General features: G+C 48.5%; 1 protein-coding gene across 1 annotated transcript in view; it reads left to right on the top strand.

Moving 5' to 3' along the window:
- The window catches only part of MYCBP (MYC binding protein), a 43,010-nt gene extending 41,974 nt beyond the window's left edge, over positions 1–1,036 (top strand). The window contains exon 5 of the mRNA XM_073615502.1: positions 838–1,036. Coding sequence (XP_073471603.1) covers positions 838–882 — 45 coding nt within the window. The 3' untranslated portion in view covers positions 883–1,036. The remainder of the gene's footprint in view (positions 1–837) is intronic.
- The last annotated feature ends 11,531 nt before the right edge of the window (positions 1,037–12,567 follow it).

Genomic DNA, 12,567 nt, shown 5'->3' on the forward strand with positions numbered 1-12,567 from the left:
ATACTGTGTACTTTTTTAAATTCGGCGCCATTGGCAGCCGAGTAAACGGGAAGTGACGTCATGACGTCGCTTCCGCGTTTACAACGAGAAGGCTGGAACGAAGCCGCTCACAGCTTCGTTGCAGCCGAATGGACACCGGGCCTCCCGATCGCACGGGAGGCCTGGTAACAGTGGCGGGAGGCGGCGGGAGGGGGGGGATGTCCCCTCCCGCTCCTCCGGTATAACAACCGAGCGGCTTTTAGCCGCATCGGTTGTTATACACGGGTAGCCGATCACCCACTGTAAACAACGGTACCGGGATGATGCCTGCAGCTGCAGGCATCATCCCGGTATAACCCCGGAAAGCCGAGTACGCATATCTGCGTACGGTCGGCGGGAAGGGGTTTAAGGATCTAAATTGAATGAGGTCCCAGATGTTCTCAAGGAAATAAAGGCACCACTTACTTGAATAGCGTTTGACACACCTGAACTAATTAAATAAAGCAGATTTTTTTTTTTAACATAAAACTTAAGCCTCGTACACACGATGAGGTTATTGGACGGATGATCGTCTGTTTTCTTTTGCTTGCATGCTAGTCTTATATCGAAATTACTAACGAACAAAAATTCTCTTACGACAGAATAAAAGTTTGGAAGTGATGTAATGTATTGTAGTGTATTTGTATTGTACTTTCAGACGACAACTGTACTGATTAAACAGAAATCGTATGATCTGGTATCGTACAAGAAACATTTTCGTACTTGATCTGATTATTTTGCATGAATTGTCGTGATCTGCTCTTGAGAGCTGTACAACACACACACCATATCTAATTCCTTTGTGTTCATCTTTTGCAGCTTGCCCAACTCGAACCTCCGACAGATGAAAAACAAGCTGAATAACGAGCTGAACAAGCTTATCTTGAATTCCCTTATTTAAATGCTGCACTGGAATTGTAAATAATATATACACCTAGGATTTATTCTGTTTTGGGGAACATGGGAACACTTGTTTAAATTTCTTTGTTGCCTTAAATAAACAGCTTGTGAAAAACTATAGTTTGACATTTTCTTTATCTTGTAAAAATGTTTGGTCACTGATTCTGAAGATGAATTTATGCGATTTGGTGAGGTAATGACTGCTTTATCATAAAATACTTTTATCATGTAACATAGACATTACTAGCATGAGATTAAAGTCGTAAGAGTTTTTTGTGTTGTAGTTTTTATATAGAAAGGTTGTGTTCCTGCAGTCTGCCAAAAATACATCTTTAGTATTTTGCACGTCTTAAAGCAACATGAAAAGGCTGTTATGTCATTATTGCAGTGATAAAGTGGCCAACAAGTAGAACCACAGCGCGTAAGTGTCCAACACTCCCTGAATGTGTCCGATGTTTATTCTTCAGTTGTCGTAGCTCTGAGCACAGAGGCACAGGTACGTATTTTTTCCCCTCTTAACCCCTTCCCATCCGCGCTATAGCTGAATGAGGCTACAACGCAGGTGTACTTTGCTGGCCTGCAGGGCATGCGCGGCGCGCTCTGTGATCAGCGAGTCTATGAAACTCGGCTGATCGGAGTAAGAGGTGATCCCGACCCCTTACCACGTGATCAGCTGTCAGCCAATGACAGCTGATCATGTCATGTAAACAGTCGGTAATTGGCTATTTTTTTCTCCTCACGCTGATAGCGTCCCGATCAAAAAGAGCAGCCGCGGAGTCTGCCCACCAGTGCCACCCATCAGTGCCCACGGTGCTACCTATCAATGTCACCAATCAGTGCCTCATCACCAGTACTGCCTATTGGTGCCACATTATCTGTGCCCATCAGTGCATATCAATAAAGGAGGAAAAATTACCTGTTTGCAATATTTTATAACAAGCTATGAAACGTGTGTTTTTCGTGTGAGGGTTTTTTTTTTTTTTTTTTTTTTTTTTTTTTTTTTTTATTAAAAAAAAAAAAAAAAATTTGCGCTACGATCACACTATATGGATTCCAAATCGTACGATTTCCAGTGTGCCTTTGATCTGACTTTACACTCTCTGGATCATGGTTGCATTACAGGCACCTTTTTCATGGGCGCTGTGACTCTAAGACTATAAGATGCCCAAAGTTCCATGATAAAGCTCACAAGTGTTGAATGAAGCCTATGCCTTTTCTCAATGCTGGAATATTCGATGTGCAGCCATACTCTTATGTGTTGTGAATGCGGACAAGCCCTGATCCCGTGCTGGAAGTAGAGCCATTGGGGAGGCATATAAGCAGTGACTTATTTGCATCATTTTAAAGTGAATGTGTCACTTTATCCTTTGTAACAATTCTCTCTAAACCCACTTTTACTGCTAATATCTTTCCCATATTCCCCTATCCCCCAGCCGAGCCGGAGACCTTGGAAATACCTGGAATTATGTGTGCGGTGGGGTGGAACTGTATGACCATCTCTCAGGGGGAAGAGAGGATGAGATCCTTAATACTCTGCGTGGGAAGTAAAATATGTCGCTGTAATTGCCTAACCAGTTAAAACTCTGTAACCACTGCTACAGAGCTTTATGTGCTTCAGCTATACTTGGGTGCCCCAGGATTTGTGTAGGACCATTGAGCTTGAACAGTGTTACTGCCTAAATAGGAATTGGGTTAGGATTCCTAAAGCATAGTCTAAACAGAGGGCAGAATTGAGAATGTAACAAGTCAGGAAAAGCAAAGTTCAATTGGTGGTCAGTTCAAACAAACACTGATAACAGTACAGACCTTAAGGCTGGATTCACAATCCTGTTTTGCATTACAATTACATTTTGAATAGCAAGGCAATGCACCTCTGTTGTAGCATGCAATGTATGTTAGTGTGTTGTGTTGCGTTACAATAAAAGGGTCATGCGCATTTTTAGGCACATTGAAGTGCGTTGGCAGCTCATTTATTTTGAATAGGCTGTTTTAACATACTGTGTATTGAAGTATGACATAATGCACTTGTGTAAATGCCCCGAAAAAAGTAGATTGGCGCTTTAATGTATTTAACACCAAAACTATTTTTTTTTTTAGCTTTGGATAGAGTAAGGAAAGATCAGGACCTTTTGCACTAATGCATACGAGTACTGAGTCTCATTGTTTCATCCTCTCCTTCCCCCGAAGCAGACACCTCTCCTTTTATTTTGACAGGAACAGACCAAAAGTGTCCTTGCTATTGTGACTTCTGACCATATGGTGTCTTGGGCCAGATCCCTATGTTAGCAGGTTTGGCTGTGAAGATGTCTCTGCAGCCTGCTGATGAATATCAGTAGTGTACATAAATAATCAGGGTGGCACAAAAGGCCTGGCTGCAGTTCAAGAGGTGGACCACAGACCAAGATCCTAGCCATCTTGGTAGACCATATACCAGGAGTGGTATACATCCTGACTCTCTCCACTACTAATATTTTTCAGATTTGTCAGCAGTGGAGAATGCAGGATCTGATGGCGTTCTGTCAAAATTGCAAGATGAACAAGAAAACCCACAGGTTGGACTCATTTAATGTTCTCACTGCTCCATGACAGAGCACGTATACAGTGGGGACGGAAAGTATTCAGACCCCCTTAAATTTTTCACTCTTTGTTATATTGCAGCCATTTGCTAAAATCATTTAAGTTTAACTTTAAAAACCTGTGTACTGTGTTTTTTTTTTTTTTTATTGATGCTTTTTTCCCTAGGTGAATGGATAGGGGTACGATGTACCCCATACTCATTCACATAGGGTGGGGTGCTGGGATCTGGGGGCCCCCAGATTCCCGCCCGCAGACCCCAACAACCAACGGCCAGGGTTGTTGGGAAGAGGCCCTTGTCCTCATCAACATGGGGACAAGGTGCTTTGGGGTGGGGGGGCCGCAGGGCGCCCCCCTCCCCTAAAGCACCCACCCCCTCATGTTGAGGGCATGTGGCCTGGTAGGTTCAGGGGGGGGGGGCGCTCGCTCGTCCCCACCCCCTTTCCTGACCGGCCGGGCTGCGCGTTCAGATAGGGGTCTGGTATGGATTTTGGGGGGACCCCCATGCCGTCTTTTCGGCGTAGGGGGTTCCCCATAAAATCCATACCAGACCTAAGGGCCCGGTATACCCTGCGACAGGGCCCGCAAGGTATCAAATCCGCCGATAAAAGCGGCGAGATTGATTTCCTTTTCTAGTCCCGTCGTACCCGAGTCATGTTCAAAATGTGGGCAAGTCCGTTCATTCGGAAAGTCCGGTCGTGTGTAGGTAAGTCCGTCCAGAAAGTCCGTCGGGAAGACCGTTGGACCTAGTCTGCCGGAAAGTCTGGTCGTGTGTACGCTGCATAAGTGTCACATGATCTGTCATTACATATACACACCTTTTTGAAAGGCCCCAGAGGCTGCAACACCTAAGCAAGAAGCACCACTAACCAAACACTGCCATGAAGACCAAGGAACTCTCCCAACAAGTAAGGGACAATGTTGTTGAGAAGTACAAGTCCGGGTTAGGTTATAAAAAAAAATATCCAAATCTTTGATGATCCCTAGGAACACCATCAAATCTATCATAACCAAATGGAAAGAACATGGCACAACAGCAAACCTGCCAAGAGACGGCCGCACACCAAAACTCATGGCCCGGGCAAGGAAGGCATTAATCAGAGAGGCAGCACAGAAAGGTAACCCTGGAGGAGCTGCAGAGTTACACAGCAGAGACTGGAGTATCTGTACATAGGACGATAATAAGCCATATAATAAGCTCCATAGTGTTGGGCTTTATGGGCTTTGGGCTTTATGGCAGAGTGGCCAGGAGAAAGCCATTACTTTTAGCAAAAAACAAAATGGCACGTTTTGAGTTTGCAAAAAGGCATGTGGGAGACTCCCAAAATGTATGGAGGAAGATGCTCTGATCTGATGAGACTAAAATTTAACTTTTTGGCCATCAAAGAAAACGCTATGTCTGGCGCAAACCCAACACATCACCCAAAGAACACCATCCCCACAGTGAAACATGGTAGTGGCAGCATTATGCTGTGGGGATGTTTTTCAGCAGTTGGGACTGGGAAACCGGTCAGAGTTGAGGGAAAGATGGATGGTGCTAAATACAGGCATATTCTTGAGCAAAACCTGTACCACTATGTGTGTGATCTGGGGCTAGGATGGAGGTTCACCTTCCAGCAGGACAATGACCCCCAAACACACTGCTAAAGCTACACTTGAGTGGTTTAAAGTGAAACATGTAAATGTGTTGGAATGGCCTAGTCAAAGACCAGACCTCAATCCAATAGAGAGTCTGTGGTCAGACTTAAAGATTGCTGTTCACAAGCACAAACCATCCAACTTGAAGGAGCTGGAGCAGTTTTGCAAGAAGAAATGGGCAAAAATCCCAGTGGTAAGATGTGGCAAACTCATAGGGACTTATCCAAAGTGACTTGGAGCTGTGATAGCTGCAAATGGTGGCTCTACAAAGTATTGACTTTAGGGGGGTGAATAGTTATGCACATTGACTTTTTCTGTTATTTTGTCCTATTTGTTGTTTGCTATACAATAATAAAATAAAATAAAAAAATCTTCAAAGTTGTGGGCATGTTCTGTAAATTTAAATGATGCAAATCCTCAAACAATCCATGTTAATTCCAGGTTGTGAGGCAACAAAACACGAAAAATGGCAATGGGGGTAAAAACTTTTGAAAGACACTGTATGTTGGGAACTGAGTGTACTCTCGTCCAATAATCAGACTTGTCCTGACATGCCCCCACTTGGTATCTACACAAAAATGTTTGCCTTTTATTCCTCATTTAAACTGAATGGGTTGTTTTGTGATCGTTTACAATCACTTTATTGGTCGCCCATGTAAACAGGGAGGGTAGCTTGGATAAGTTTGTCTATCTAGGGGAATGTTACTGCTCATCGCTTCAGACTTTCCAACATTGATTTTTATAATTTGACAGGGAAGCATATTGTCAAAGTTTTTCCAGGAGAACAGGTAGCGTAGCATGAGGTCGTCCAGGACTTTTGTAAAAAAATTTTAGGTCAATATTTAGAAGGGAAATCGGATATGGTTTACACATAGTAATGCATCCTTCTCTTCCTTTGGAATAAGGGGAAACATGGGGTAAGGTTGCATCTTTTAGAAGAGATTTAAAGGCCCAAAGTGCGGGGCTAACCGTTCTGGGAATGTGTGGTAATAAAGAAAGGAGAACCCATCAGGGCCAGGAGTCTGAGTTTCATTCCTTTCATAGCCAGGTACATATACTTCTCTGTAATAGTAGATTCCATAGAAATCACAAAAACAATTTGTTATCTCTTGTGATTTGTACAACCTCTCCCCCTGGGGTGACAGAATACAAGGAATATAGGATTGGGGGTCACACCTTCCTGAGTGCTGTCACTAAGGAATGACCTGCCTTGCTCCAAAATTTGTAGTAAAATCTAGTATAGAGTAATTTTGACTTTGCTTTGGCCACTAACCCGGATTGTAATTTCCTCCATGCAGGGCCGGATTTGCCAGAAGGCCACCGAGGCCAGGCCTCGGGGCGGCAGTGGTGTAGGGGCGGCGCCGCTCCTGCAGCGACTTCGCGGTCGCCCCCCCTTTCGTGCTGCACATTAAAGTCTGTTATGGGCACCAGTGCCCATAGAAAAGATGGCCGCGCCCGCGAGCCGACCACGCAACTGCGCATGCGCCGTTCCACAGCCGGCCGGGCTCGGGAAAGCTCGTAAGCGCTCGGCCGGGCGGCGCATGCGCAGTAGCGTGATTGCGCCGCCCGGCGCCATTTTTAAAAAAATCGAGGGTAGCTAGTAATGTCAGCGGTGCGGCGGCGGGGGAGAGAGATGACATCCGCCCTCCTCCTGATGGCAGGCAGCATGGCAAGGGACATCCCAGTCTGGTGGCAGGCATGGTGGCAAGTGACATCCCCATCTGGTGGCAGGCATGGTGGCAAGTGACACCCCCATCTGGTGGCAGGCAGCATGACAAGTGACATCCCCATCTGGTGGCAGGCAGCGTGACAAGTGACATCCCCATCTGGTGGCAGGCAGCGTGGCAAGGGACATCCCCATCTGGTGGCAGGCAGCATGGCAAGGGACATCCCAATCTGGTGGCAAGTGACATCGCCATCTGGTGGCAGGCATAGTGGCAAGTGACATCCCCATCTGGTGGCAGGCATAGTGGCAAGCGACATCCCCATCTGGTGGCAGGCATAGTGGCAAGTGACATCCCCATCTGGTGGCAGGCAGCGTGGCAAGGGACATCCCCATCTGGTGGCAGGCAGCGTGGCAAGGGACATCCCCATCTGGTGGCAGGCAGCGTGGCAAGGGACATCTCCATCTGGTGGCAGGCAGCGTGGCAAGTGACATCCCCATCTGGTGGCAGGCATGGTGGCAAGTGACATCCCCATCTGGTGGCAGGCAGCGTGGCAAGGGACATCCCCATCTGGTGGCAGGCAGCGTGGCAAGGGACATCCCCATCTGGTGGCAGGCAGCGTGGCAAGGGACATCCCCATCTGGTGGCAGGCAGCGTGGCAAGGGACATCCCCATCTGGTGGCAGGCAGCGTGGCAAGCGACATCCCCATCTGGTGGCAGGCATAGTGGCAAGTGACATCCCCATCTGGTGGCAGGCAGCGTGGCAAGTGACATCTCCATCTGGTGGCAGGCAGCGTGGCAAGCGACATCCCCATCTGGTGGCAGGCATAGTGGCAAGGGACATCCCCATCTGGTGGCAGGCAGCGTGGCAAGGGACATCCCCATCTGGTGGCAGGCAGCGTGGCAAGCGACATCCCCATCTGGTGGCAGGCATAGTGGCAAGTGACATCCCCATCTGGTGGCAGGCAGCGTGGCAAGCGACATCCCCATCTGGTGGCAGGCATAGTGGCAAGTGACATCCCCATCTGGTGGCAGGCAGCGTGGCAAGGGACATCCCCATCTGGTGGCAGGCAGCGTGGCAAGGGACATCCCCATCTGGTGGCAGGCAGCGTGGCAAGGGACATCCCCATCTGGTGGCAGGCATGGTGGCAAGTGACATCTCCATCTGGTGGCAGGCAGCATGGCAAGTGACATCCCCATCTGGTGGCAGGCATGGTGGCAAGTGACATCCCCATCTGGTGGCAGGCAGCGTGGCAAGGGACATCCCCATCTGGTGGCAGGCAGCGTGGCAAGGGACATCCCCATCTGGTGGCAGGCAGCGTGGCAAGGGACATCCCCATCTGGTGGCAGGCATGGTGGCAAGTGACATCTCCATCTGGTGGCAGGCAGCGTGGCAAGTGACATCCCCATCTGGTGGCAGGCATGGTGGCAAGTGACATCCCCATCTGGTGGCAGGCAGCGTGGCAAGTGACATCCCCATCTGGTGGCAGGCAGCGTGGCAAGTGACATCCCCATCTGGTGGCAGGCAGCGTAGCAAGTGACATCCCCATCTGGTGGCAGGCATAGTGGCAAGTGACATCTCCATCTGGTGGCAGGCATAGTGGCAAGTGACATCCCCATCTGGTGGCAGGCATAGTGGCAAGTGACATCCCCATCTGGCAGTGACAAGAGATGGTGGCAAGTGACACGCTCAGGGCTCCCAATGATTCTGCATTATGGTGAGTTGAACTATTTCAGTTTATATTACAATGTAATGATAGAAATAATGTGTTTCAATTATCCTGACACCATAACAACCATGGTGCCGGGGATGATTGAAGCACTAACACCAGCCATTGCCTTGAAAATTTGCCTGCGAAAAATCCTTACCCCTCGCGTGCTTACCCTGAAGTATTTTTAGTCTACAATTAAAGCCAGTTATTTTCAGTGTTCTCGTGTATGGAGATATGTTTTTAATTGATCTATTGTAGAAGTCATCGATAAAGGACGTGGTGTGTGTGTGTGTGTGTGTGTGTGTGTGTGTGTGTGTGTGTGTGTGTGGGGGGGCAGCATTGAAGGACCCGGCCTTGGGGCGGCAAAGGGAGTAAATCCGGGCCTGCCCCCATGCAACTTGAGTCTATGATTAGCTTTTAAGGCATAGTTCACCTGCCTTGCTGCTAGGACGTTGCTAAGTGACTCCCAGGTCTTACTGCTCACCGCCACAATCACAGGAGCAAACTCTTTCTCTGATTCAAACCCCCTCACGTTTGCTTTCTCTCCCTTGCTGCAGTAGCCCTGAGCGCAGTATTTGAGAGCTCACTCCTGTGATGGTGGAGGTGAGTGAGCCGTAACGGTTGGTGTGTCTTAGCAATGTCCTAGCAACAAGGTAGGATAGGATGATGTGATCTCTTGGAGTTTTTTAGCCAGGCAGGCATCAGGAGGTATGTAAATGGCCTACACAAGGCATGCTCAACCTGTGGCTCATGGAATTGTCTGATGTGGCCCGGCAACTCGCACAGCCTCATTTTGGGTGCACGCCACCCTACTGAATGATTTTTGTTCCTGGCAGCTGTCATACACAAGCTGCTATTGCAGCTGGCCCCCCCTCTTCTCTTTCTTGCCTAACACACAGACACAGGAGAGGAGCCTTTAGTTAAGTGTATTACATCTAGTGACATCCATACAGGGGTTCTGAAGGTAGATTCTCACAGTTGTGTGATAAGCTTGGTGTCTGGGAGCATGTGAGTGCATTATGTGTCGTTTTGTCTTTGCTTAATAAAGAAGTTTTCTTTCTCGAACATCACGGGACACAGAGCCACAGTAATTACTGATGGGTTATATAGGTATCACTGGTGATTGGACACTGGCACACCCTATCAGGAAGTTCAACCCCCTATATAATCCCTCCCCCTTGCAGGGATACCTCAGTTTTTACGCCAGTGTCTTAGGTGATGGACGTGTAAAGATGTCCTTTGCTGAGCTCCAAAGGGAATAACCTAAGATCCTATACTGGGGCAAGCCAGCGAACCGGATCCATTCAAAGTGTCTTTTCATGGCCGAATTGAATGGTACCCGGGCCTCGTGTCCGAAGAAACGAGGTTTTACCCGTAATGCTTCTCTTTTTAGAGAGCTGGACCCCGCAGATCAGAAAATGGCTTTAAACTTCCTAATTTCTGGCGAGGTGCTTTACGGTCCCAGAACTGTTGGATCCCCCTATTCGTAGGGGGCCCCAGTCTCTGACGGTTTTTTCAAACGGAGCCCACCGTGAGAGGTGAAGATTGGGTCTGTGTAAACAGCACCCTGCAGCTGGATAAGGTAAGAGGAGATTCCACAGAATTTTTGAGTTCTAGTGGCTTTTCTCCTTTAAGGTAAATGCATGCTATGCCTATTGTGACCACCGGGGGCTGCCAAGAGCACAAACCTGCACATGCTGACTGTCTGTCTCAGTGTTTTTTCATCGCTGTTTATGTCCCAGCGTCTCAAGCCGGCTGCAAGGTAAGATGGAAGGGGGGATTTCTCATGTTTGAATGTTCCCCACCCAGGCTAGAGAGGGGCCACAGGGGTCTAGAAAGTGGTTATACCACCCGGGCTCTGCGGCCTAATGGCCACCATCTCTGAAGATAGCCGTTTAGGCAGATCTTGCTACCAGCCTCTCTCTCTCCCCTCCCCCAGCCTTTCTCCAGAAGCATGACAGGAGAGTCGGCCAGCGCGGGAAGCACTCGTTTTTTTTCAAAACTCGAGGGGGGGGGGCGGTAGAGGAGGGGGCGGGACGTCAGCACAGGTGCTTAGACTCCCACTCAGGCCAGCTGCAGGCTATTAAAGGCACTCTGTACAGGTGCACACAGCCTTCTGAGAGACACAGAGCTGACGGTCGCATGTAAGGTGGGACAGAAGCATTCTCCTAGGCAGCATTTACTGAAGTAACACCAGACTGAGCATTGGGTAGCAAGGCTTTTAGCCAGACTACATCGCTCAGCGGGCAGTGTTCATTTGTATACCTCACACCTTGTTGCTTTGCACTATGGGTAGAAGAGGTTCAAGCACCCCAGGAACCAGAGACACTATGGGATCTCGTTCAGGTTCTGAGGGCCCCCTGTCGGCAGCATCCTCCCCCCCTAAAGATGGGCCAGGGGTGGCTAGCCAGGGAGAGCCATGGGGTCAGGGGCTACACCTGCTTCTGGCACTTCAGCCCCTGTATATATTACACAAGAGGTTTTTTCCTCAACCATTAATGGTCTAGAGGAAAGATTAATGGCCGTGATTATGTCTTCACTCGGTGGAAGAAAACGCACTAGGCTTTCCTCTGTTCCCCAGGGCCCTCAGACAGAGGAGCTCTGGGATAAAGGAGATGAATCCCTTTCAGAGGATCGGGATGGGACGGATGATTCCTCTTCGGAGGATTCAGGTGGAGAGGGACCCTCTGCGACTTCCCAAGAGGAGAAAGTCTTAGTGCAGATCCTCACTGGATTGGTCCGCTCCACATTTAAGTTGCCCATACCTGAAACTGCTAAAGAATCCTCTTCTGCTTTGGGGTCACTGAAACCTTTCCAAGCAGCACATGCTTTTCCTGTTCATTCTTTACTTGAAAAGCTCATTTATTCTGAGTGGGATCACCCAGACAAACGTTTTTTTCCGCCGAGAAAGTTTTCAACACTTTATCCGATGGAAGAAAAGTTTATTAAAATGTGGGGAATACCGGCTATTGATGCCGCCATTTCCTCCGTAAATAATAGCCTGACTTGTCCTGTAGACAATGCTCAGATGCTCAGGGATCCTGTAGATAAAAGGATGGAATCCCTATTGAAGGATGTTTTCTCCTTAGCAGGATCAGTGGCCAAACCTGCAGTAGCAGCGATTGGAGTCTGTCAATACTTAAGAGACCATGTTAAGCAGGTCATCAAATTATTACCTGAACAGCAGGCCCAGGGGTTTGCTAACCTTCCAGTGGCCTTATGCTTTGTGGTTGACGCCATTAGAGATTCTATCGTGCAAACCTCCCGTCTTTCAGTGGGGTTGGTGCATATACGTAGAATCCTATGGTTGAAAAATTGGTCAGCCGAAGCACCATGTAAGAAGCTACTGGCTGGGTTTCCATTTCGTGGTGCAAGGTTGTTTGGAGAGGACTTGGATAACTATATCAAGAGAATCTCTTGTGGGAAAAGCACTCTCTTACCTGTCAAGAAGAAGAGTAAGGGTCCCTCTTTCAAACGGACGCTTTCCCCAGCGCCGGGGGCTTCAGCCTCCAGGCAGTCTCGACGGCCGCCTCCATCGGGGTCCAGAGACAAGAGTCAACCCCAGGGACAAAAGAAGTCCTGGGGAAAGAAGCCTACTAGGCAAAACACTAAGACCTCTGCATGAGGGGGCTCCCCCGCTCACTCGAGTGGGGGGAAGACTGCGACAGTTCTCAGAGCTCTGGCAGGAGGACTTCCAGGACAGATGGGTAATCTCCACGGTAACCTTAGGGTACAAGCTGGAGTTTCAGGAATTCCCCTCTCCTTGGTTCCTCAGATCAAGTGTTCCCGGAGACCCAGAGAAAAAGCAGTCGCTCCTTCTAGCGCTAGAGCGACTTTTGTCGCAGGAGGTCATTATGATAGTTCCTGCAAAGGACCAGGGATTGGGCTTCTATTCCAACCTTTTTACGGTCCAAAAGCCAAATGGGGATGTCAGACCCATTCTGGACTTAAGGGATCTGAACCGATTCCTAAGGATTCAATCCTTCCGCATGGAATCAATTCGAACAGTAGTTCCCACCCTGCAGGGAGGAGAATTTCTGGCATCAATAGACATCAGAGAT

The sequence above is a fragment of the Aquarana catesbeiana genome, linkage group LG02 (assembly GCF_042186555.1).
Source record: "Aquarana catesbeiana isolate 2022-GZ linkage group LG02, ASM4218655v1, whole genome shotgun sequence".
In the NCBI taxonomy this organism is placed as follows: Eukaryota; Metazoa; Chordata; class Amphibia; order Anura; family Ranidae; genus Aquarana; species Aquarana catesbeiana.